At 40.2% G+C, this 27054-nt stretch overlaps 2 protein-coding genes across 4 annotated transcripts; both read right to left on the reverse strand.

Annotated features, from left to right (window-relative positions):
- Positions 1 to 3361: 3361 nt before the first annotated feature.
- Positions 3362 to 6785, reverse strand: LOC148316928 (coxsackievirus and adenovirus receptor homolog). 3 transcript variants are annotated; one of them, XM_088286380.1, is made up of 3 exons: positions 6736 to 6785; positions 5265 to 5351; positions 3362 to 5048 (listed from the first exon to the last, which is right to left on the reverse strand). In XM_088286380.1, exon 3 carries the CDS (start codon positions 5039 to 5041, stop codon positions 4151 to 4153), a length of 891 nt encoding a protein of 296 aa, XP_088142506.1. In that variant the 5' UTR covers positions 5042 to 5048; positions 5265 to 5351; positions 6736 to 6785; the 3' UTR covers positions 3362 to 4150. The 3 variants fall into 3 exon arrangements, with proteins under 3 accessions (XP_088142506.1, XP_088142505.1, XP_088142504.1); XM_088286379.1 differs by having other exon boundaries at positions 5265 to 5382; XM_088286378.1 differs by lacking the exon at positions 6736 to 6785 and adding an exon at positions 6308 to 6708 and having other exon boundaries at positions 5265 to 5382.
- A 1889-nt stretch (positions 6786 to 8674) lies between these two features.
- On the reverse strand, positions 8675 to 27054 carry LOC148316929 (uncharacterized). Its single transcript, XM_088286891.1, has 7 exons — positions 26492 to 27054; positions 21638 to 22210; positions 13659 to 13684; positions 12915 to 12947; positions 12348 to 12568; positions 10796 to 10913; positions 8675 to 10588 (listed from the first exon to the last, which is right to left on the reverse strand). Exons 1-7 carry the CDS (start codon positions 27026 to 27028, stop codon positions 9673 to 9675), a joined length of 2424 nt encoding a protein of 807 aa, XP_088143017.1. The 5' UTR covers positions 27029 to 27054; the 3' UTR covers positions 8675 to 9672.

The raw sequence follows: 27054 nt of genomic DNA on the forward strand, positions 1-27054 counted from the left end.
TAGATAGATAGATAGATAGATAGATAGATAGATAGATAGATAGATAGATATCAACTTAAAAAACGTATGAGGGCAGATTGACTTTATTTGATATGGGGTTGCTCAGTGGACCTTTAAATGGTAGCAGATGTTTGTGTGTTTGAATGTGATTGTTTAATTTTGAACACATCACAGGGTATAAGAGGATGTGCAACCACACTCCAGGTGGTTATTTTTACTAGCTTTCTTTAAAAAAATGTTCTTAATTGTACAGGTTATAGGTCACCTGTTGGATTATTATTATTTTTTATTTTTTTTCAAATTACATGGCCTCATTTTTTATGTCAGAACAAACTGCCATTTGGGTTGTGTAGCCTTTTATATCCACTTCATCCAAAGGCATGATTGCATTATTGCAGTGAAGCACAAGAAGTGTACAGCAGTGTATCATCAGAAACCGGGTCGCTAACCTCCACTGGTCTGATATGTGTCAGTGGAGCAAACATGGTGGTTTGACCAAGCCACTCAGTCATCTGTCCTTTGCAGTCTGCCATCCAGTTCCCATCCTGCTGCCCAGATATCTAGACATGACGTGTGCAGTGTTTTAGCCCATTGGGCCACAGTCAGCATGCACACAAGCTGTTGTGCTTAGAGCCTCAGGCATTGCTGCAAATAGCAGCAGCTGATAAGCAAGTCCAGCACCATCTGCCTTGCACGTGCAACCATGGGGAGTGGACATGAAGCGCAGGATGCTGAGGGCGGGTGGAGATAAGGGGATGAAGTGTAATTCGTTGCCTCTGCTCGTGAGGGAAAATCCGTATGAGAAGTAGGTCAAAATCAGCAGAAGTAAGGAATTAAATCTAGAATCAGGAAGGTAGAGAATGCCAAGAGCAATAAAGAATGTTATGACGGTGTGTGACACTGAGGATAGGATAGATTCATTGCACATCCTGACCAGCACTTCTGCTTACTCATCCTGCAGAGCAGTGTTGACATTCAGCTGGACAAACTACTCAAATAGCTCCAGGTCACCACATATTCTCAGACTGCAGTTACTTTGTGATGGACTGTGTTGCGGCTTTATAGAGCACAATAAAAGCAAGCTTGGTCTGGTACAGATTACAAGGTAGCATACTTGCATACATGATTCGCAATGTATTTTTATAGCATGTATGTTCATTACAGTGCATATATAGTTTCGCAACCACTTTTATTTGGATACTAGCATCTTATCTATAATTCCACTCAATTGTGCTGGAAAGATGGGAGTGGAATGTAAAACTTTGGATGCCCAAATGACAGCCCGTGGGTTAGGCAGTTTTAGTAGCATATACTAAAAATGACAAGTTGGCAAGGCCTGCAAAGCAACTAATTTTTTTTAGAAAAATGAATTGAGTGCTTTGAAGAAGTGCAAACTCTAACAGGATGCCACTCTGACATGGGCAACCAATAAGAATGAGAATCATAATAATATTTTTTTGGAAACCGTTCAAGTACCAAGTGATTTATAACTAAAAAAGGAACGTTTCTCTTCATAATTCCCCACTAAAAGATTTCAGAAATAATTCATTTTCAGAAGTGAAATGTTTTGCTGCACTAGCTGCTCATATTTGTTTTCATTTTGATTCTTATTGTGAAAACGTGATTCAGCCGCCACTTAGAGTAAGGATGAATCTATTTGGCTACACGCCTGATACTGAAAAACTTTACCCATTTGCCTCATTTTGAACAGAATGCGGTGACATTTGTCAGAATAACTGATGGATATAAAAACTATATTTGGTTTGGGCGCATTCAATATATTAGAGTTCAAGTGTATAGAAAGGGTCTTATTCAAACCTTCTGTTGTTGAAGGCTGTTTTTTTTTAGACACAATCATATTTCACTTTTCCGTTTGTTACAACAAACAAATCTATCCTATTGGTACCCTGCCTGAAACTGATGGAAAGGTAAAAAGTCACACGTCACTCTATTGTGCAATGGTGGTGCAGAAAATAAATGAATGAAGGAAACTCTGACATCTACTGGTAGAAGGATCTTACTACATTATATTTAATATTTAAGTATTTAAAACGTGTAATGAAGACATCCAAAGCAACGGAATGGACAATTATTTGAATCATGTTAAAATTTTACAACCTGTAGAACGTGTTGGATAGAATGGTGGAATGAACTAAATTTGTTTTCAATTCCTTTTGAATTCAAATTATAATTTGTTTGGGCTTGACACAACGTGTATGCAGTTTTATTTTCTACCCACAAGGGGGTAACAAGTCATCTTTCCTTCAGGAAGTTTTCAACTGCATGTTTCTCGGTGAATATGTCCTGTATTTTTGTGTAGGCATGGGTGTGCAACCATCAGTGATATTCTCATCTTTTCAATATGAAGCTACCCATAAAAAGTGGCGTTAACTGCCTAAATATTACTTGTAAAATATCACAGTGTGTGGAATTAGTGTTTAATTTAAATGTAATTTATTTGCATGATTTTTGTGTACCAAAATGATGCCATAAGGGATTTTCTTTTGTTTACTTCATTGAACCAACTGCTGCACTTGGCTAACAACCACATCATGGTGAGATAAATTTAAGAACAAGAAAAATTTAAGACCTTCGCTTGTGCTCTTTTATTTCTTCTTTATGCATTACCAATCTACCAGTAAGCAACATGGCTGTGTCGATAGTAACTTTGATGTATAAGATGCAAAAAGGACTCCACGAGTGACCAGAACTGGAAACAACGCTCTTTGGTTTGAAAAAAAACAAACTTTATTAAAAATTTCCAGGCACCAGGGAGAAAGGAGCTTGATTCCTGAATATAAAAAGTAGTCATCTCTTTTACTTTGCTGAATGCTAAATCTAATTGATCATGCGCTGACATCAAAATTCAAACACTTTAAATATGAAGCTTATGTCAAAACAAAACTTAACAGAACACATTAAAAAAGGAAATAACAGTTACAACACCACAGCAGTGGTAAAGAAGGTCCGCCAACGTCTGCACTTCCTGAGAGTCCTCAGGAAATTCAACCTGGACAGGAAGCTGCTGCTGGCCTTCTACCACTCGTCCATCGAGAGCCTGCTGACGTACTGTGTCTCCACCTGGTACAGCGGCTGCACTGAGGCGGACAGAGTGAGGCTCCAGAGGACAGTCAAAACAGCGCAAAGGATTATTGGCTGCCCTCTCCCCTCGCTGTCGGACATCTACACCGCCCGGTGCCTCAGAAGGGCTCTCAACATCGTCAAAGACAATACCCACCCAAACTCACACCCGTTCGACCTGTTGCCCTCTGGCAGGCGCTACAGATGCATCAAATCAAGGACCAATAGACTGAGAAACAGTTTCTTTCCGAGAGCCATCTCCATACTGAACTCTCACACACACACGAGACCACCCTAACCTTGCAAAACAGCATTGTGATGTGTTTCTATATGCCCTATTCAGTACTGAATTCCATTGCACTGTCTTATTTATTTATCTAATTTTAAAGGGATTTCTATTCTATTCTATATTTCAGTTTGCCTCTGACTGGTGAAATTCAGAACAAACATCAGACAACTGGCATCTTCTAAAAATCGAAGCAAATCATCCATCTAAAACCATTACGTCGCTAATGTCCAAGGCTCTCTTCTTTCGGTACCAGTAGATGGTGTAACGAACTCACAATGTTCATTTGTTTGTGATACTTTATTTTGAAGGCATAATTTGGATGCGAAATGCTTTTAATTTGGAGCGCTTCTGGGACGTTTAGGAAGTATAGATTAACATTACGCAATTTAAGGGGGCGTTTCCAGAGGAAACGAGGAAAGGAAAGGAAAGGAAAGAAAAGCAAAGGAAAGGCTTAACCATCGCGACATTTCTGATCAAGGAATTGGCTAACGCAATATTTTTAAGGCTGCAAGCACCTGGCTGGAATGGGGACAAGGTACTTAATTGTTTTTTTTCATCGTTATTTTGTTTGCCTTGATTTACTCTGACAATAGTATCTTTTTGTATATTTGGTAGTACCGCAGGTATTTTGTTGTAACATTAATTTCTCACGGACGGCTAAAAGTAGTTATATGGATTGGATTGCATGCTGTTAAGAGCTCTCATTTGTTTATTTTTTTGTTTGTTCTCCACCGTAGCTCTTACGGGGTTTCCACAATGGAATCAAGGCTACAAAAGGAATTATAAGGTTTGTGGAATATCATTACGCTTCACCATTGTCTCTGGCTCCATTCTGATCAAGATGAAGATGACAATGGCGAGCATGATGGAGGAGTATATGCAGATCAGGACTGTGGCGATAGAGACTGTGATGGTGGTAACTTGGGCAGTGGCAACTGTGTCGTTGTTCAACAAATGCGGGCTGCTGATGTCCGCGTGTTGGGACAGTAGACACTTGAGGATGACGTCACAGTGTTTGGTGGCCACCTTGCTGTCCACCGTGCATCGATAGTGGCCACAGTCCAGCTCAGTGATGTTGTCCACATGCAAGGTGCCTCCGACGGGGTCCACGATGGCGTTAGCAGGCAGGACTTGGTCTCCGCTGGTCTTGGTCCAGGTGTACTTCAGAGGGGGAGTTCCTTGCAAGGATCTACATTTGAGCGTCATCCCAGAGCTTTCGCTGCCCACGTCACACAGAGGCTGACTGGGCACCTCCATGACCTTCAGCTTCAGGCTCATTGAATCGATGTTTACGTCAGGTAACATCACCCTGCACTGGTACATCTGGGAGTCTGAGAAACGAACATCTTTGATGGTGATGGAAGCGTCGCCATTTTGAGGATCTGGTGATGTGAAGTGGACCCTCCCCTCTAGTGGTTTGTATGGAACAGGATACAATGCGCCATGATTAAACCAGAGGATGGTCTTCTCAAACTGGTTCACGGACACAATACTCCAAATGATCTGTGTGTGCTGTGGGGTGTCCAGGGTGTGATTGTAGTGGCAGGCCAGGTTGACATTTGACCCAAGGGCGGCGTAGTAATGATCCTTGTCAGTGTTGATTTTCAGAGCGCAGGCTGGACCAATGCTGCAAAGCACTCCCAGCAGGACAAAAGGCCACATCATCGCCATGGATCGGCTGACAAATATAAACACAAACACACTGATATCAGCTATTTGTCTTTTATTAATACAATTGTAGAAATTATCAATCTGCAATGATTTCTGTATTAAATGAACACACTTAGGATCAAAACTTGTCTTTTGCTTTACAAGTGTAAAAAAGATGGAATATATTGCACTATCTCACTCATGTGGAATATACAGAACAATACTATTTGTCACCATCCCTTACCTAGTCAGCTTATTCAATGAAGGAAGGAAGGTGGACTCAAGAGCAGCACAGTCTGTATCCAGTGTCTTCTTTGCTGTTGGCGTTTGTCTGGAATGGCAGCAAAACATGCCAAGCAGCACTATAACCAGATGGAAGAGATGAAGGCATTAAAGGGCAAGATCATGGTTTCAAAGGTTTCAAAAACAAAAAGAAGCATATTTCATCTTTTTGATGTCTTACTATATGTTGGCAGCTGACAAACGCAACAGAAAAGCCAAAATGGCACCAAATATGCAAAATCTTTTCAGGATGTGCATTATTAGTTCAAACAACTTCATGGTTCTTTCACTGTTTCCCTCCTTCTCTCCTTTAGCCTGCCCTTTCTTTTCCACTCAGTCTCATCCATTTTGCACACAAACCCAAAATCTCTGTTATGATCCAGTCTGTGGCCTTTTTTCTAAAATGCTGTCATCTAAATCTAGCACCCCGCTGTTTTTTTATTAGTATTTTTACAAAAGGGGCATGTAATTGACTGGGGAATTTGATCCAGTGGCCACTGCCAATTTTAAAGCTTCTAGAGCAGAGTCTTCAATCCTGTCCCTCGAGGGCCGGTGTCTTGGATGTTTTCCCTCTCTCACTGCTACAACACACCTGATTTAAACAATCAGATAATCAGCAAGGTTCTCAAAACTGGATAACAATCGTGATCATTTGAACTATGTGTGTTGCATTAGGCAAAAATGGGAGCAGTGTTGACATTCAGCTGGACAAACTACTCAAATAGCTCCAGGGCACCACATATTCTCAGACTGCAGTTACTTTGTGATGGACTGTGCTGCGGCTTTATAGAGCACAATAAAAGCAAGCTTGGTCTGGTACAGATTACAAGGTAGCATACTTGCATACATGATTCGCAATGTATTTTTATAGCATGTATGTTCATTACAGTGCATATATATGTGACGGGCCACTCCTTTTGTGGCGATTTGCAGCACCAAGTCGCTGACGCTCCGATACACCACGGACACTCAGGTGGATTTTGGAATAGTTTCTTTAATTTAATTCTGCAACACAATGTGGCAAGAGCAAGAGTGAAGTCGCAACCATCTCGAGATAATCACTCTGCAATCCTCGTAGCTCTAACTGACTGATAACATAAACAAATTAAATCTGACTCTATAAAATTAAATAAAGTCCTTATTACAAGTGTGATCGTATAGTGTTTTAACTAGAATACAATTACATCCAACTTTCCTGGGAATACAATTCTATGACTATTTACAGTAAGAAAAGGAAAAAGAAGATATTCGCTCTCATTTACAGAGTGACCCTGAATGCATCACACCATAGAAGACAAGTAGCAGAACGTGACTACGTCACATCGCCAATGGCGGCAGCGCTTAACTGCAGGCTCGCGCAATTACATTCAAATAAATGAAAAACACGACAATAAAAACAAGATACAATAAAACAGAAAAGAGAATCACATTACCTGCAACACAATGTGGCAAGAGCAAGAGTGAAGTCGCAACCAGCTCGAGATAATCTGCACAACACACGTGTTTACAAATAAATTTAACAGAAGTTGACAAAATGTTACTTTTACAACAGTACAAGAATCGATGTGGGCTCATGACAATCAACTGAACTACTTGATCGCACCACAGCAACATAAACGAACCAAATCATAATAATGTGCATTTGTTGGACGAGCAACGAGATGCGACTTACCTACCACTCTGTAATCCTCGTAGCTCTAACTGACGCTACGCGGGATGCAGGTGCCACATTGTGTGCCATTGCGTCACTTCCGCCATCATTTAACAATGTATATATTTTACTCCGTTACATATAGTTTCGCAACCACTTTTATTTGGATAGTAGCATCTTATCTATAATTCCACTCAATTGTTCTGGAAAGATGGGAGTGGAATGTAAAATTTTGGGTGCCCAAATGACAGCCCGTGGGTTAGGCAGTTTTAGTAGCATATACTAAAAATGACAAGTTGGCAAGGCCTGCAAAGCAACTAATTTTTTTAGAAAAATGAATTGAGTGCTTTGAAGAAGTGCAAACTCTAACAGGATGCCACTCTGACATGGGCAACCAATAAGAATGAGAATCATAATAATATTTTTTTGGAAACCGTTCAAGTACCAAGTGATTTATAACTAAAAAAGGAACGTTTCTCTTCATAATTCCCCACTAAAAGATTTCAGAAATAATTCATTTTCAGAAGTGAAATGTTTTGCTGCACTAGCTGCTCATATTTGTTTTCATTTTGATTCTTATTGTGAAAACGTGATTCAGCCGCCACTTAGAGTAAGGATGAATCTATTTGGCTACACGCCTAATACTGAAAAACTTTACCCATTTGCCTCATTTTGAACAGAATGCGGTGACATTTTTCAGAATAACTGATGGATATAAAAACTATATCTGGTTTGGGCGCATTCAATATATTAGAGTTCAAGTGTATAGAAAGGGTCTTATTCAAACCTTCTGTTGTTGAAGGCTGGGTTTTTTTAGACACAATCATATTTCACTTTTCCGTTTGTTACAACAAACAAATCTATCCTATTGGTACCCTGCCTGAAACTGATGGAAAGGTAAAAAGTCACACGTCACTCTATTGTGCAATGGTGGTGCAGAAAATAAATGAATGAAGGAAACTCTGACATCTACTGGTAGAAGGATCTTACTACATTATATTTAATATTTAAGTATTTAAAACGTGTAATGAAGACATCCAAAGCAACGGAATGGACAATTATTTGAATCATGTTAAAATTTTACAACCTGTAGAACGTGTTGGATAGAATGGTGGAATGAACTAAATTTGTTTTCAATTCCTTTTGAATTCAAATTGTTATTTGTTTGGGCTTGACACAATGTGTATGCAGTAAGGGGGTAACAAGTCATCTTTCCTTCAGGAAGTTTTCAACTGCATGTTTCTCGGTGAATATGTCCTGTATTTCTGTGTAGGCATGGGTGTGCAACCATCAGTGATATTCTCATCTTTTCAATATGAAGCTACCCATAAAAAGTGGCGTTAACTGCCTTAATATTACTTGTAAAATATCACAGTGTGTGGAATTAGTGTTTAATTTAAATGTAATTTATTTGCATGATTTTTGTGTACCAAAATGATGCCATAAGGGATTTTCTTTTGTTTACTTCATTGAACCAACTGCTGCACTTGGCTAACAACCACATCATGGTGAGATAAATTTAAGAACAAGAAAAATTTAAGACCTTCGCTTGTGCTCTTTTATTTCTTCTTTATGCATTACCAATCTACCAGTAAGCAACATGGCTGTGTCGATAGTAACTTTGATGTATAAGATGCAAAAAGGACTCCACGAGTGACCAGAACTGGAAACAACGCTCTTTGGTTTGAAAAAAAACTAACTTTATTGAAAATTTCCAGGCACCAGGGAGAAAGGAGCTTGATTCCTTAATATAAAAAGTAGTCATCTCTTTTACTCTGCGGAATGCTAAATCTAATTGATCATGCGCTGACATCAAAATTCAAACACTTTAAATATGAAGCTTATGTCAAAACAAAACTTAACAGAACACATTAAAACAGGAAATAACAAGGGGGGGGTATTTTGTCCCAGCTGAAAATGACATCAGTTTTTCCTCATAGCTCAGGTAACAACCAATCACAGCTCACCTGTTCGCTGAAGCTGAGCCACGATTGGTTGTTGCCTCAGCCCTGAGTAACTGTGATGTCATTTTCAGTTGAGAGAAGTGACAAAATGGCCGCCCCCTGAGATGGCTTAAAATGAGCGACTTTGTGTCTATAAATATCTATCAATGTTCATATTTTGTAATGGCCACAACTAGAACGTTCCTGGGAATTCACAATGGTCCCATCACGAGTGAGCTATTTTTAGAACACCGCATAGGTGAGCCCTTCGTGAACCCATTTCTTGCGGAGTTGATCTTACAGGTGACAAAGTATTACTGCTAAAAATTCGTAATAACTAATTCTTCATAAAACAAACATGTGCTAGTGTATAAAAAAAAGAGCTATGAATGGTTGGCAACCAATTCAGGGTGTACCCCGCCTACTGCCCGAAGACAGCTGAGTTGGACTCCAGAAGAATAAGTAATGTGGATAATGGATGGGTGTATTGCTCCATAATATTGGAAAAAAATGCTATTTGGTTATTGAGCATAGCGATATCGATATTATTGCCATATTTAACATGTTAAATACCTAAAGAAATGAGAATTTCATTATCAAATCAAAGAATAACATTCTTTTCACACAGCAAAATAAGCGAGCTCTTAGCTAATTAATCATAACTACCCAACATAATGATTAATGATTGGGCAGCGATTCATATTTCAGTTTGCCTCTGACTGGTGAAATTCAGAACAAACATCAGACAACTGGCATCTTCTAAAAATCGAAGCAAATCATCCATCTAAAACCATTACGTCGCTAATGTCCAAGGCTCTCTTCTTTCGGTACCTGTAGACGGTGATGCCAATTGCGACAGTGGCGAGCATGATGGCGGTGATGATGCAGATCAGGACTGTGGCGATAGAGACTGTGGTGGTGGTAACTTGGGCAGTGGCAACTGTGTCGCTGTTCAACGAATGTGGGCTGCTGATGTCCGCGTATTGGGACAGTGGACACTTGAGGATGACGTCACAGTGTTTGGTGGCCACCTTGCTGTCCACCGTGCATCGATAGTGGCCACAGTCCAGCTCAGTGATGTTGTCCACATGCAAGGTGCCTCCGACGGGGTCCACGGTGGCGTTAGCAGGCAGGACTTGGTCTCCGCTGGTCTTGGTCCAGGTGTACTTCAGAGGGGGAGTTCCTTGCAAGGATCCACATTTGAGCGTCATCCCAGAGCTTTCGCTGTCCACGTCACACAGTGGCTGACTGGGCACCTCCATGACGTTCAGGTTCAGGCTCATTGAATCGATGTTTACGTCAGGTAACATCACCCTGCACTGGTACATCTGGGAGTCTGAGAAACGAACATCTTTGATGGTGATGGAAGCGTCGCCATTTTGAGGATCTGGTGATGTGAAGTGGACCCTCCCCTCTAGTGGTTCGTATGGAACAGGATACAATGCGCCATGATTAAACCAGAGGATGGTCTTCTCAAACTGGTTCACAGACACAATACTCCAAAGGATCTCTGTGTGCTGTGGGGTGTCCAGGGTGTGATTGTAGTGGCAGGCCAAGTTGACATTTGACCCAAGGGCGGCGTAGTAATGATCCTTGTCAGTGTTGATTTTCAGAGCGCAGGCTGGACCAATGCTGCAAAGCACTCCCAGCAGGACAAAAGGCCACATTATCGCCATGGATCGGCTGACAAATCTAAACACAAACACACTGATATCAGCTATTTGTCTTTTATTAATACAATTGTAGAAATTATCAATCTGCAATGATTTCTGTATCAAATGAACACACTTAGGATCAAAACTTGTCTTTTGCTTTACAAGTGTAAAAAAGATGGAATATATTGCACTATCTAACTCATGTGGAATATACAGAACAATACTATTTGTCACCATCCCTTACCTAGTCAGCTTATTCAATGAAGGAAGGAAGGTGGACTCAAGAGCAGCACAGTCTGTATCCAGTGTCTTCTTTGCTGTTGGCGTTTGTCTGGAATGGCAGCAAAACATGCCAAGCAGCACTATAACCAGATGGAAGAGATGAAGGCATTAAAGGGCAAGATCATGGTTTCAAAGGTTTCAAAAACAAAAAGAAGCATATTTGATCTTTTTGATGTCTTACTATCTGTTGGCAGCTGACAAACGCAACAGAAAAGCCAAAATGGCACCAAATATGCAAAATCTTTTCAGGATGTGCATTATTAGTTCAAACAACTTCATGGTTCTTTCACTGTTTCCCTCCTTCTCTCCTTTAGCCTGCCCTTTCTTTTCCACTCAGTCTCACCCATTTTGCACACAAACCCAAAATCTCTGTTATGATCCAGTCTGTGGCCTTTTTTCTAAAATGCTGTCATCTAAATCTAGCACCCCGCTGTTTTTTTATTAGTATTTTTACAAAAGGGGCATGTAATTGACTGGGGAATTTGATCCAGTGGCCACTGCCAATTTTAAAGCTTCTAGAGCAGAGTCTTCAATCCTGTCCCTCGAGGGCCGGTGTCTTGGATGTTTTCCCTCTCTCACTGCTACAACACACCTGATTTAAACAATCAGATAATCAGCAAGGTTCTCAAAACTGGATAACAATCGTGATCATTTGAACTATGTGTGTTGCATTAGGCAAAAATGGGAGCAGTGTTGACATTCAGCTGGACAAACTACTCAAATAGCTCCAGGGCACCACATATTCTCAGACTGCAGTTACTGGGTGATGGACTGTGTTGCGGCTTTATAGAGCACAATAAAAGCAAGCTTGGTCTGGTACAGATTACAAGGTAGCATGCTTGCATACATGATTCGCAATGTATTTTTATATTTTTATGTATTTTTATTTAAAGACCGCGCTCACAAGAGAACGGCGAGCCGAGACGAACTGAAAGCACCCTCGACGGACCTTCAGGAAACAAGCTACAAATTGGTAACGTGTGCATAAGCCAAAGGAGAGAAATAAGACAACGATGTGCGGTGGTCTTCATCAGATAGCACATATTAAGAAAGCAACGCATGCTTTGTGTTATGGACTACTCTACTCGGACTCTTATTAAATAAAGAAGCAATGATGGCAGATGACGTGACGCAAGTAACCACGGAGGACGCACATGCGTGCAGTACCAATAATGGTCAGAAGAGAGCGCCAAAGTACACTGAAAAAGGCCTTGAGGACTTTTTGAAGCGGCAAATCAACTTAAGGAGAGTAAAGCTTTCACAAGTGACGGCGAAATTGAATAAAATAAATGCCTTGATGACAGATAATGAGAATCCAGATACAGTGGATGAACATCTGAATGAGTTTTCTAAACTCATGAGTGACTTTGTCCAGTCAAATGAAAATATTTTACAACTGTTACCAGAAGAAGAGAAAGATGCTGATCAGGCATTTTGGTATCAACCAAAAAAGGAAAACTTCAGCAAATTCATGATGAACGCTGAAAAATGGACTATCGACGCAAGACATCTACAAGACAACATGGGACCAGACAACATGGGACCAGACGACGTGGGACCAGATGACAGCGCATCTTCAACAGGACGAGCAACAGGAAGGCGTCCGGGATTCTGCACATCCAGGGCCGGGTCCAGTAGCTGTGGTTCAACTACATCATCATCTGTACGTCGCCTGGAACAAGCGGAAAGAGCTTCTCTGATGGCGAAAGCAGAGAAGTTAAAGGAGAAGCAAGCTCTGGAAATGGAAGAATTGAAGTTAAAGGCAAGGAAGGAGCAGCTTGAAATTGAAACTCAAATTGCTGCTTCTACTGCAAAGATTAAAGTGCTTGAGGAGAGTGAGTATGGAGACAATGAGGACAAAGGTGTAACCTTTCAGCGTGCAGACTCATTTAGTAGCATGCCCCCCGTTGTCATCAATAAACGGACAGAGCCTCGCTTAAACGGATCACAGTATGAAGTTAAACAGGAAATGCCAACGCGAACGGTTGACATGGACACTGAGGTTAACTTGTGTGAAGTAATGCTAAAGCAGAATGACATTACAGAAATGTTAGTTAAGCAACAAAAACAAACAAACTTACCCCAGAGGGATGTTCCTATATTCAGTGGTGATCCTTTAGATTTCAAGTCATTCCTAAGAGCTTTCGACCATACAATTGTCAGCAAGGTCGATAATGATAGTGACAAGATTTATTATCTTGAACAATTCACAAAAGATGAACCTAGAGACTTAGTTCGAAGTTGCCAACACATGAGCCCTCAAAAAGGCTATAACGAAGCAATGAAACTCTTATACTATCATTATGGCAACGAGATCAAAATTGCAACAGCTTACCTGAACAAGGTTGTTAACTGGCCTCAGGTGAAAGCAGATGATGCCAAAGCTTTGCATAGTTACTCTTTATTTCTAACTGGCTGTAACAGTGCAATGCAGGATATTAATCATCTTGACGAATTCGATAATCCCACAAATCTCAAGGTCATAGTTTCTAAGTTGCCTTACAAAATGAGAGAAATGTGGAGGGTCTTTGCCTTCGACATTCAGGAAAACTCTGGTGGAAGAGCTAGGTTTTCAGATTTAGTGAGATTTGTTAACAGACAAGCTAAAATAGCTTCAGATCCGCTGTTTGGAGACATTAAAGATGTTGACAAGGACAAGCAGCATTCAAAACAAAACAAGACGTATAGACCGAAGGGCAGTGCATTTGCCACCAGTGTGGCTCCTGCAAGAGAAGAAAAGATTCCAAATGGTAACAAAGGCATCATAAAGCAAAGAGTTGATGCGTTTAAGAGTCCGTGTGCATATTGTGAGAAAAAACACTCACTTGCGGACTGTCAGAAAATAAGACAACTGCATCACAAGGAAAGAGTGGAGTTCCTTAAGGGAAAAGGACTGTGCTTTTCATGCTTGACTCAAGGTCATTTGAGTAAGGACTGTAAGAAACGACTTCAATGTGATGAATGTTCAAAAAGACATCCCAGCCTCCTTCACTATGTTAAAACAGAGGACGGAACAGTTGAAAACAAATCCAATGATGGCAATGACATTTCACATACTGAAATCCCCAGCCCTACTGCAATCACAAGTGGAACATGTGGTGCCACTGGGGCCGGTAATGGCAATAGAATTTTGGCAATTGTGCCAGTTCATGTTAAGCTCAAGAAAAACAACAAAGTAATAGACACATACGCCTTTTTGGACAATGGTAGTGACGCAACTTTCTGCTCAGAGAAGCTCATGAGACAACTTGGTGTAGAAGGAAAGAAGACTAGATTCCTTCTCCGCACGATGGGCCAGAAAAGGGTTGAGCCAAGTTACATTGTTTCAGGCTTGGAAGTTAGCGGTGTAAAAGAAAATGTGTACATTGATTTACCTGACACGTACACACACAAAGACATTCCAGTTTCGAAAGACAGCATCCCAAGGCAGACAGATTTGGAAAAGTGGCCTCATTTGAAAAAAGTTGATCTGCCAGCTATAGATGCAGATGTTGGACTCTTGATTGGAGCAAATACTCACAAGGCAATGGAGCCATGGGAAATCATTCACTGCGTAGATGATGGTCCCTATGCAGTCCGTACAATCCTCGGTTGGGTTATCAATGGACCTTTAAATAGAACAGACTCTGAAAATGAACACAGTGCTTCTGTCAACCGCATCTCACTGTCAGACATTGAAACACTGTGTGTGAAACAGTTTAACCATGACTTTCCAGAAAAGATTTCTGAAGAGCAACAAGAGATGTCACAAGAGGATAAACACTTCATAGACTCAGTCAAGAACACTGTTAAAAAGGTTGAAGGTCATTATTGCATTGGCCTCCCACTTAAAGATCAGTCTGTCAAACTACCCAACAACCGTAACCTAGCCGTGCAAAGAGCAGAAAGTCTCAAAAGGAAACTGTCGAAAAACAAAGATTTTCACGAAGAGTACACAGCATTCATGACAGATCTCATTGATAAAAAATATGCTGTGTCTGTGCCAAGCGAACAACTGGAACGTGATGATGGGAGATTATGGTATATACCTCACCATGGGGTGTACCACCCACAGAAAGGAAAACTCTGCGTTGTCTTTGACTGTGCTGCCTCATTTCAAGGCAATTCATTGAACAAGGAACTTTTACAGGGACCTGATTTGACAAATTCTTTAATTGGAGTTTTAACCCGTTTCAGACACGACCACATTGCCTTGATGTCTGATATAGAGGCAATGTACCACCAAGTGAAAGTTCCACCAGAGGACACAGATATGCTACGTTTTCTCTGGTGGCATGAAGGAAACCTGGATAAACCACTGCAGGAGTTCAAAATGACTGTGCATTTGTTCGGTGCTACGTCTTCACCAAGTTGTGCCAATTTTGCCTGAAAGAAAACGGCTGAGGATGCCATTAACAAGACATCACAGATGGCCATTAGTGCAGTGCAGAATAACTTTTATGTGGATGATTGTCTTGTGTCAGTCACAAGTGAAAGTGAGGCCTGTACTATGGTGAAGGAGTTAACGAAACTATGCGCAGGTGGAGGTTTTCACCTTACAAAATGGAATACTAACAGCAGACTTGTCCTGACTTCCATTCCCGAAAAGGAAAGAGCATCAGAGGTTAAAGCATTAGATCTCTGTCATGACGAACTTCCAGATGAACGGGTCTTAGGAGTAAATTGGTGTATTGAAACAGACTGTCATGACCCGTGTCTGCCACGTCAGTGTTTTTGTTGTTATTTTCTTCCCTCCTTCCTGCCATGTGCTTTTGTTATTGTTTTCGTCACCTCCCTTCCATGTGCACCTTGTTTTTGTTTTGTCAGCTGAGAGGGGCGTTTCCCTCTCAGCCTTTTCGTTCTCACCAGCCACGCACCTGTTCCCAGTTCATCATCACGCACCTGTTTCTCATCTGCTCCCTTGATCACTGTTTATTTAAACCCCCCAGACCGACACCACATTGTCGGGTCATTGATCATGCTGCCGCATTTCTCCTCTGTGTCTCGCTTGTTGCCGCATTTCATGTACTGCCACGACCACGTTTATTACCTGCCCTGTTGATGCTCTCTAGTTTCCTTATCCTTGTGCCCGTTCAGTCTTGTTTAGTTGCCTTTTGTTGTTTCTTTGTCCACGCCCCGTTGTTTGTCCCTGCTGAGCTCCGCAATAAATCCCCTTTAAGTTTCACCTACCCCTGCTTCCTCGCTTCTTGGGTCCACCTCCTCATCGCCGCAAGGCGAACGTTGACACAGACTCTCTTAAAGTCAAAATCAATGAAAAAACAATGACACAAATCAGACGTGGAATTCTGTCGTTCGTGAGTTCAATTTATGATCCTTTAGGGTTTTTGTCACCGGTAATTCTTCCAGCAAAAATTATTTTGCAGGAGCTGTGTAGAAAGAAATTCTCGTGGGATGAGGACATTCCAGAGAACCTGATTAAGAAGTCACAACAGTGGTTGTCAGAATTTTCAAAACTACAAGGATTCACAGTGGACAGATGTTTTAAACCACTCAGATTTGGAAATGTCACATCTGCGCAACTTCATAATTTCGCAGACGCGAGTGAGAAAGGATACGGAGTGGTTACATACCTTCGTGTTACAAATGAAAGAGGTGAATCGCATTGCTCTTTTGTAATAGGCAAATCACGAGTATCGCCTTTGAAACAAACTACCATTCCTCGATTAGAGCTTACGGCGGCTGCTGTGGCTGTGAAAATGGACAAAATGATGAGAAAAGAGCTAAAAATGCCATTGAAGGAATCCATATTCTGGTCAGATAGTACCACAGTGTTGCGGTACCTTGCAAATGACAGTGCCAGATTTAAGACTTTCGTGGCAAATAGAGTATCACTGATCAAAGATCATTCCATGGTCAGTCAGTGGAGGCACGTAAGTTCAGGGTTGAACCCGGCTGACTATGCATCTAGAGGAATGAAACCAAGCGAGTTCCTCTCAAACAAATCTTGGATTTAAGGACCGGACTTTCTTAAAGATGATTGTAAATCTTGGCCAGTGTCACCAGTAGCATCAATGGACATTCAGAATGACACAGAAGTCAAGGTCATGAGCGTTACTGTTGATACTGTGCGAGACGATCCAATCAGCCAATTTATTTGGTACTACTCAGATTGGTACAGATTAAAAAAGGCTATTATTGCCTGGATGTTGAGATTCAAACAGCTACTCTTAAAACTGTCGCATGAGCGCAAAAGTTTGCCATCCAGTGATAGCCGATCGAAAAAGGGAAATACAGAGCAAAAGTTGAACAGAAATGAATGTTACTTAACTGTCACAGAACTGAAAGATGCAGAGAAGGAAATTGTGAAATTTTGTCAAAATCAGAGCTACAAAGATGAAATCCTTACTCTACAGAGGGGTCAAAAGGACTAGTCATATATTGAAACTAGACCCTGTGTTGGACAATGATGTCTTGAGGGTGGGTGGAAGGCTGGATAAATCTGCTTTACCATGCAATGTGAAACACCCTGTAATACTTCATCAAGACCACTATGTATCGTCTTTGATACTCAGACACATTCACATGCAAACAGGTCATAGTGGTAGGAATGTAATGTTGTCCAAGCTGAGAGAAAAATATTGGATTTCAAAAGCTGATGCAGCTCTAAGGAAAATCTTGTCAAAATGTGTCATTTGTAAAAGGTTGTCAGTCAAACCTGGTGAACAGAAAATGGCAAATCTGCCAAAAGATAGACTTGAAATGGACAATCCCCCTTTCACAAACGTAGGGATGGACTATTTTGGACCTTTTGATGTTAAATGTGGCAGAAGTAATGTGAAAAGGTATGGTGTTTTATTTACATGTCTTACCACAAGAGCAGTTCACATAGAAGTTGCGCACTCACTTGAAACTGATTCATGCATTAACGCATTCAGAAGGTTTGTAGCCATGAGAGGTCAAGTTTCTGTTATGAGATCAGATAATGGTACAAACCTGGTTGGTGCACAAAAGGAAATGCGTGAAGCAATCAAAGGCTGGAACAAGTCAAAAATTGCTGAGTCACTTTTGCAAAAAGGTGTTAAATGGATATTCAATCCACCTTCTGGGTCTCATTTCGGTGGGATTTGGGAGAGACAGATCCGTTCTGTTAGACGAATTCTTGTTTCATTATTGAAACTACAAACTCTAGATGATGAACGTCTTCACACTTTGTTTTGTGAAGTGGAATCTATTATTAATAATAGACCAATTACCAGAGTTTCAAACGATCTAAATGACATAGAAGCATTAACACCAAATCATTTGCTGCTTCTAAAAAGACAACCTGTTTTACCACCTGGTTTATTTGAAAAGGAAGATTTGTACTCAAAGAGAAGGTGGCGTCAGGTTCAATACTTGTCAGACATTTTTTGGAAGCGTTGGGCCAAAGAGTATCTCCCACTTTTGCAAGAAAGGCAAAAATGGTTCAATGTGAAAAGAAACCTACAACCCGGTGATATTGTTCTTATTGTAGATGACAGTGCACCTAGGGGTTCGTGGGTAATGGGAAAGGTTGAAAATGCAATCCGTGATTCAAATGGTCACGTGAGAAGAGTTTTGGTTAAGACTAAGTAGTGTTTTAGAAAGGCCAGTTGACAAGTTATGCCTTTTGCTTGAAATGGAACAGTGATGTGATTAGTTTCAAAATACAAACGTGTTGCGTTTACATTTAAATATGGTTTCTATAATAGAACAGTTTAGAATGTCGCTTTTGTAATTTTTGTAATTGTTATGCCCAAACAGAACAATTAGGGGCCGGAATGTTAGCGCCATTTCACAAATGTTTATATTTTTATGGATAATGATTGCAAATATTTGTTTTTTGCCATTTGTATGTTTGTGAGAAGAAATTATACATTTCTTTGTCTTTTTGTCTTTTGTAATTATTTTGATTTGTGGAGTGAAATGTGTCAACGTTAGAGGGCGCAATTCTTTATTTACTGCAATGCACGAAGAAGAAAGTGTTTTTTGGTTGAAGAAGAAATAAAGATGATGGCGAAGGAACAACACGGTCTTTTTACCGTGCTTCGACAATCAGTGTTTGTTCACGCGTAAAAAGTTGTTTTTATTCGCCATCTAATGAAGAGGTTGAACAACGAAAATAAGAAGAAACTAAAGGAATCTAAAATAACCTCTACAGCATGTATGTTCATTACAATGCAAATATAGTTTCGCAACCACTTTTATTTGGATAGTAGCATCTTATCTATAATTCCACTCAATTGTGCCGGAAAGATGGGAGTGGAATGTAAAATTTTGGGTGCCCAAATGACAGCCCGTGGGTTAGGCAGTTTTAGTAGAATATACTAAAAATGACAAGTTGGCAAGGCCTGCAAAGCAACTAATTTTTTTTAGAAAAATGAATTGAGTGCTTTGAAGAAGTGCAAACTCTAACAGGATGCCACTCTGACATGGGCAACCAATAAGAATGAGAATCATAATAATATTTTTTTGTAAACCGTTCAAGTACCAAGTGATTTATAACTAAAAAAGGAACGTTTCTCTCCATAATTCCCACTAAAATATTTCAGAAATAATTCATTTTCAGAAGCGAAATGTTTTGCTGCACTAGCCGCTCATATTTGTTTTAATTTTTATTCTTATTGTGAAAACGTGATTCAGCCGCCACTTAGAGTAAGGATGAATCAATTTCGCTACATGCCTAATACAGAAAAAATTTACCCATTTGCCTCATTTTGAACAGAAAGCGGTGACATTTTTCAGAATAACGGATGGATATAAAAAGTATACCTGGTTTGGGCACCTTCAATATATTAGAGTTCAAGTGTATAGAAAGGGTCTTATTCAAACCTTCTGTTGTTGTGAAGGCTGGGTTTTTTTAAACACAATCATATTTCACTTTTCCGGTTGTTACAACAAACAAATCTATCCTATTGGTCCCCTGCCTGAAACTGATGGAAAGGTTAAAAGTCACTCATCACTCTATTGTGCATAGGTGGGGCAGAAAATAGATGAATGAAGGAAACTCTGACATCTACTGGCAGAAGGATCTTACTACATTATATTTAATATTCAAGTATTTAAAATGTGTAATGAAGACATCCAAAGCAACGGAATGGACAATTATTTGAATCATGTTAAAATTCTACAACCCGTAGAACGTGTTGGATAGAATGGTGGAATGAACTAAATTTGTTTTCAATTCCTTTTGAATTCAAATTGTTATTTGTTTGGGCTTGACACAATGTGTATGCAGTAAGGGGGTAACAAGTCATCTTTCCTTCAGGAAGTTTTCAACTGCATGTTTCTCGGTGAATATGTCCTGTATTTCTGTGTAGGCATGGGTGTGCAACCATCAGTGATATTCTCATCTTTTCAAGATGAAGCTACCCATAAAAAGTGGCGTTAACTGCCTTAATATTACTTGTAAAATATCACAGTGTGTGGAATTAGTGTTTAATTTAAATGTAATTTATTTGCATGATTTTTGTGTACCAAAATGATGCCATAAGGGATTTTCTTTTGTTTACTTCATTGAACCAACTGCTGCACTTGGCTAACAACCACATCATGGTGAGATAAATTTAAGAACAAGAAAAATTTAAGACCTTCGCTTGTGCTCTTTTATTTCTTCTTTATGCATTACCAATCTACCAGTAAGCAACATGGCTGTGTCGATAGTAACTTTGATGTATAATTCTTTATGCATTACCAATCTACCAGTAAGCAACATGGCTGTGTCGATAGTAACTTTGATGTATAAGATGCAAAAAGGACTCCACGAGTGACCAGAACTGGAAACAACGCTCTTTGGTTTGAAAAAAAACTAACTTTATTGAAAATTTCCAGGCACCAGGGAGAAAGGAGCTTGATTCCTTAATATAAAAAGTAGTCATCTCTTTTACTCTGCTGAATGCTAAATCTAATTGATCATGTGCTGACATCAAAATTCAAACACTTTAAATATGAAGCTTATGTCAAAACAAAACTTAACAGAACACATTAAAACAGGAAATAACAAGGGGGGGGTATTTTGTCCCAGCTGAAAATGACATCAGTTTTTCCTCATAGCTCAGGTAACAACCAATCACAGCTCACCTGTTCGCTGAAGCTGAGCCACGATTGGTTGTTGCCTCAGCCCTGAGTAACTGTGATGTCATTTTCAGTTGAGAGAAGTGACAAAATGGCTGCCCCCTGAGATGGCTTAAAATGAGCGACTTTGTGTCTATAAATATCTATCAATGTTCATATTTTGTAATGGCCACAACTAGAACGTTCCTGGGAATTCACAATGGTCCCATCACGAGTGAGCTATTTTTAGAACACCGCATAGGTGAGCCCTTCGTGAACCCATTTCTTGCGGAGTTGATCTTACAGGTGACAAAGTATTACTGCTAAAAATTCGTAATAACTAATTCTTCATAAAACAAACATGTGCTAGTGTATAAAAAAAGAGCTATGAATGGTTGGCAACCAATTCAGGGTGTACCCCGCCTACTGCCCGAAGACAGCTGAGTTGGACTCCAGAAGAATAAGTAATGTGGATAATGGATGGGTGTATTGCTCCACAATATTGGAAAAAAATGCTATTTGGTTATTGAGCATAGCGATATCGATATTATTGCCATATTTAACATGTTAAATACCTAAAGAAATGAGAATTTCATTATCAAATCAAAGAATAACATTTTTTTCACACAGCAAAATAAGCGAGCTCTTAGCTAATTAATCATAACTACCCAACATAATGATTAATGATTGGGCAGCGATTCATATTTCAGTTTGCCTCTGACTGGTGAAATTCAGAACAAACATCAGACAACTGGCATCTTCTAAAAATCGAAGCAAATCATCCATCTAAAACCATTACGTCGCTAATGTCCAAGGCTCTCTTCTTTCGGTACCTGTAGACGGTGATGCCAATTGCGACAGTGGCGAGCATGATGGCGGTGATGATGCAGATCAGGACTGTGGCGATAGAGACTGTGGTGGTGGTAACTTGGGCAGTGGCAACTGTGTCGCTGTTCAACGAATGTGGGCTGCTGATGTCCGCGTATTGGGACAGTGGACACTTGAGGATGACGTCACAGTGTTTGGTGGCCACCTTGCTGTCCACCGTGCATCGATAGTGGCCACAGTCCAGCTCAGTGATGTTGTCCACATGCAAGGTGCCTCCGACGGGGTCCACGGTGGCGTTAGCAGGCAGGACTTGGTCTCCGCTGGTCTTGGTCCAGGTGTACTTCAGAGGGGGAGTTCCTTGCAAGGATCTACATTTGAGCGTCATCCCAGAGCTATCGCTGCCCACGTCACACAGAGGCTGACTGGGCACCTCCATGACCTTCAGCTTCAGGCTGTGTGCTGTGGGGTGTCCAGGGTGTGATTGTAGCGGCAGGCCAGGTTGACATTTGACCCAAGGGCGGCGTAGTAATGATCCTTGTCAGTGTTATATTTTCAGAGCGCAGGCTGGACCAATGCTGCAAAGCACTCCCAGCAGGACAAAAGGCCACATCATCGCCATGGATCGGCTGACAAATATAAACACAAACACACTGATATCAGCTATTTGTCTTTTATTAATACAATTGTAGAAATTATCAATCTGCAATGATTTCTGTATCAAATGAACACACTTAGGATCAAAACTTGTCTTTTGCTTTACAAGTGTAAAAAAGATGGAATATATTGCACTATCTCACTCATGTGGAATATACAGAACAATACTATTTGTCACCATCCCTTACCTAGTCAGCTTATTCAATGAAGGAAGGAAGGTGGACTCAAGAGCAGCACAGTCTGTATCCAGTGTCTTCTTTGCTGTTGGCGTTTGTCTGGAATGGCAGCAAAACATGCCAAGCAGCACTATAACCAGATGGAAGAGATGAAGGCATTAAAGGGCAAGATCATGGTTTCAAAGGCTTCAAAAACAAAAAGAAGCATATTTAATCTTTTTGATGTCTTACTATATGTTGGCAGCTGACAAACGCAACAGAAAAGCCAAAATGGCACCAAATATGCAAAATCTTTTCAGGATGTGCATTATTAGTTCAAACAACTTCATGGTTCTTTCACTGTTTCCCTCCTTCTCTCCTTTAGCCTGCCCTTTCTTTTCCACTCAGTCTCACCCATTTTGCACACAAACCCAAAATCTCTGTTATGATCCAGTCTGTGGCCTTTTTTCTAAAATGCTGTCATCTAAATCTAGCACCCCGCTGTTTTTTTATTAGTATTTTTACAAAAGGGGCATGTAATTGACTGGGGAATTTGATCCAGTGGCCACTGCCAATTTTAAAGCTTCTAGAGCAGAGTCTTCAATCCTGTCCCTCGAGGGCCGGTGTCTTGGATGTTTTCCCTCTCTCACTGCTACAACACACCTGATTTAAACAATCAGATAATCAGCAAGGTTCTCAAAACTGGATAACAATCGTGATCATTTGAACTATGTGTGTTGCATTAGGCAAAAATGGGAGCAGTGTTGACATTCAGCTGGACAAACTACTCAAATAGCTCCAGGGCACCACATATTCTCAGACTGCAGTTACTTTGTGATGGACTGTGCTGCGGCTTTATAGAGCACAATAAAAGCAAGCTTGGTCTGGTACAGATTACAAGGTAGCATACTTGCATACATGATTCGCAATGTATTTTTATAGCATGTGTTAGCGCCATTTCACAAATGTTTATATTTTTATGGATAATGATTGCAAATATTTGTTTTTTGCCATTTGTATGTTTGTGAGAAGAAATTATACATTTCTTTGTCTTTTTGTCTTTTGTAATTATTTTGATTTGTGGAGTGAAATGTGTCAACGTTAGAGGGCGCAATTCTTTATTTACTGCAATGCACGAAGAAGAAAGTGTTTTTTGGTTGAAGAAGAAATAAAGATGATGGCGAAGGAACAACACGGTCTTTTTACCGTGCTTTGACCATCAGTGTTAGTTCACGCGTAAAAAGTTGTTTTTATTCGCCATCTAATGAAGAGGTTGAACAACGAAAATAAGAAGAAACTAAAGGAATCTAAAATAACCTCTACAGCATGTATGTTCATTACAATGCAAATATAGTTTCGCAACCACTTTTATTTGGATAGTAGCATCTTATCTATAATTCCACTCAATTGTGCTGGAAAGATGGGAGTGGAATGTAAAATCTTGGGTGCCCAAATGACAGCCCGTGGGTTAGGCAGTTTTAGTAGCATATACTAAAAATGACAAGTTGGCAAGGCCTGCAAAGCAACTAATTTTTTTTAGATAAATGAATTGAGTGCTTTGAAGAAGTGCAAACTCTAACAGGATGCCACTCTGACATGGGCAACCAATAAGAATGAGAATTATAATAATATTTTTTTGTAAACCGTTCAAGTACCAAGTGATTTATAACTAAAAAAGGAACGTTTCTCTCCATAATTCCCACTAAAATATTTCAGAAATAATTCATTTTCAGAAGCGAAATGTTTTGCTGCACTAGCCGCTCATATTTGTTTTAATTTTTATTCTTATTGTGAAAACGTGATTCAGCCGCCACTTAGAGTAAGGATGAATCAATTTCGCTACATGCCTAATACAGAAAAAATTTACCCATTTGCCTCATTTTGAACAGAAAGCGGTGACATTTTTCAGAATAACGGATGGATATAAAAAGTATACCTGGTTTGGGCACCTTCAATATATTAGAGTTCAAGTGTATAGAAAGGGTCTTATTCAAACCTTCTGTTGTTGTGAAGGCTGGGTTTTTTTAAACACAATCATATTTCACTTTTCCGGTTGTTACAACAAACAAATCTATCCTATTGGTCCCCTGCCTGAAACTGATGGAAAGGTTAAAAGTCACTCATCACTCTATTGTGCATAGGTGGGGCAGAAAATAGATGAATGAAGGAAACTCTGACATCTACTGGCAGAAGGATCTTACTACATTATATTTAATATTCAAGTATTTAAAATGTGTAATGAAGACATCCAAAGCAACGGAATGGACAATTATTTGAATCATGTTAAAATTCTACAACCCGTAGAACGTGTTGGATAGAATGGTGGAATGAACTAAATTTGTTTTCAATTCCTTTTGAATTCAAATTGTTATTTGTTTGGGCTTGACACAATGTGTATGCAGTAAGGGGGTAACAAGTCATCTTTCCTTCAGGAAGTTTTCAACTGCATGTTTCTCGGTGAATATGTCCTGTATTTCTGTGTAGGCATGGGTGTGCAACCATCAGTGATATTCTCATCTTTTCAAGATGAAGCTACCCATAAAAAGTGGCGTTAACTGCCTTAATATTACTTGTAAAATATCACAGTGTGTGGAATTAGTGTTTAATTTAAATGTAATTTATTTGCATGATTTTTGTGTACCAAAATGATGCCATAAGGGATTTTCTTTTGTTTACTTCATTGAACCAACTGCTGCACTTGGCTAACAACCACATCATGGTGAGATAAATTTAAGAACAAGAAAAATTTAAGACCTTCGCTTGTGCTCTTTTATTTCTTCTTTATGCATTACCAATCTACCAGTAAGCAACATGGCTGTGTCGATAGTAACTTTGATGTATAATTCTTTATGCATTACCAATCTACCAGTAAGCAACATGGCTGTGTCGATAGTAACTTTGATGTATAAGATGCAAAAAGGACTCCACGAGTGACCAGAACTGGAAACAACGCTCTTTGGTTTGAAAAAAAACTAACTTTATTGAAAATTTCCAGGCACCAGGGAGAAAGGAGCTTGATTCCTTAATATAAAAAGTAGTCATCTCTTTTACTCTGCTGAATGCTAAATCTAATTGATCATGTGCTGACATCAAAATTCAAACACTTTAAATATGAAGCTTATGTCAAAACAAAACTTAACAGAACACATTAAAACAGGAAATAACAAGGGGGGGTATTTTGTCCCAGCTGAAAATGACATCAGTTTTTCCTCATAGCTCAGGTAACAACCAATCACAGCTCACCTGTTCGCTGAAGCTGAGCCACGATTGGTTGTTGCCTCAGCCCTGAGTAACTGTGATGTCATTTTCAGTTGAGAGAAGTGACAAAATGGCCGCCCCCTGAGATGGCTTAAAATGAGCGACTTTGTGTCTATAAATATCTATCAATGTTCATATTTTGTAATGGCCACAACTAGAACGTTCCTGGGAATTCACAATGGTCCCATCACGAGTGAGCTATTTTTAGAACACCGCATAGGTGAGCCCTTCGTGAACCCATTTCTTGCGGAGTTGATCTTACAGGTGACAAAGTATTACTGCTAAAAATTCGTAATAACGAATTCTTCATAAAACAAACATGTGCTAGTGTATAAAAAAAAGAGCTATGAATGGTTGGCAACCAATTCAGGGTGTAATCCGCCTACTGCCCGAGGACAGCTGAGTTGGACTCCAGAAGAATAAGTAATGTGGATAATGGATGGGTGTATTGCTCCATAATATTGGAAAAAAATGCTATTTGGTTATTGAGCATAGCGATATCGATATTATTGCCATATTTAACATGTTAAATACCTAAAGAAATGAGAATTTCATTATCAAATCAAAGAATAACATTTTTTTCACACAGCAAAATAAGCGAGCTCTTAGCTAATTAATCATAACTACCCAACATAATGATTAATGATTGGGCAGCGATTCATATTTCAGTTTGCCTCTGACTGGTGAAATTCAGAACAAACATCAGACAACTGGCATCTTCTAAAAATCGAAGCAAATCATCCATCTAAAACCATTACGTCGCTAATGTCCAAGGCTCTCTTCTTTCGGTACCTGTAGACGGTGATGCCAATTGCGACAGTGGCGAGCATGATGGCGGTGATGATGCAGATCAGGACTGTGGCGATAGAGACTGTGGTGGTGGTAACTTGGGCAGTGGCAACTGTGTCGCTGTTCAACGAGTGTGGGCTGCTGATGTCCGCGTATTGGGACAGTGGACACTTGAGGATGACGTCACAGTGTTTGGTGGCCACCTTGCTGTCCACCGTGCATCGATAGTGGCCACAGTCCAGCTCAGTGATGTTGTCCACATGCAAGGTGCCTCCGACGGGGTCCACGGTGGCGTTAGCAGGCAGGACTTGGTCTCCGCTGGTCTTGGTCCAGGTGTACTTCAGAGGGGGAGTTCCTTGCAAGGATCCACATTTGAGCGTCATCCCAGAGCTTTCGCTGTCCACGTCACACAGTGGCTGACTGGGCACCTCCATGACCTTCAGCTTCAGGCTCATTGAATCGATGTTTACGTCAGGTAACATCACCCTGCACTGGTACATCTGGGAGTCTGAGAAACGAACATCTT

Source organism: Idiotropiscis lumnitzeri, chromosome 21 (assembly GCF_059441095.1).
Source record: "Idiotropiscis lumnitzeri isolate Australia: NSW breed Sydney's pygmy pipehorse chromosome 21, RoL_Ilum_1.0, whole genome shotgun sequence".
Lineage (NCBI taxonomy): Eukaryota > Metazoa > Chordata > Actinopteri > Syngnathiformes > Syngnathidae > Idiotropiscis > Idiotropiscis lumnitzeri.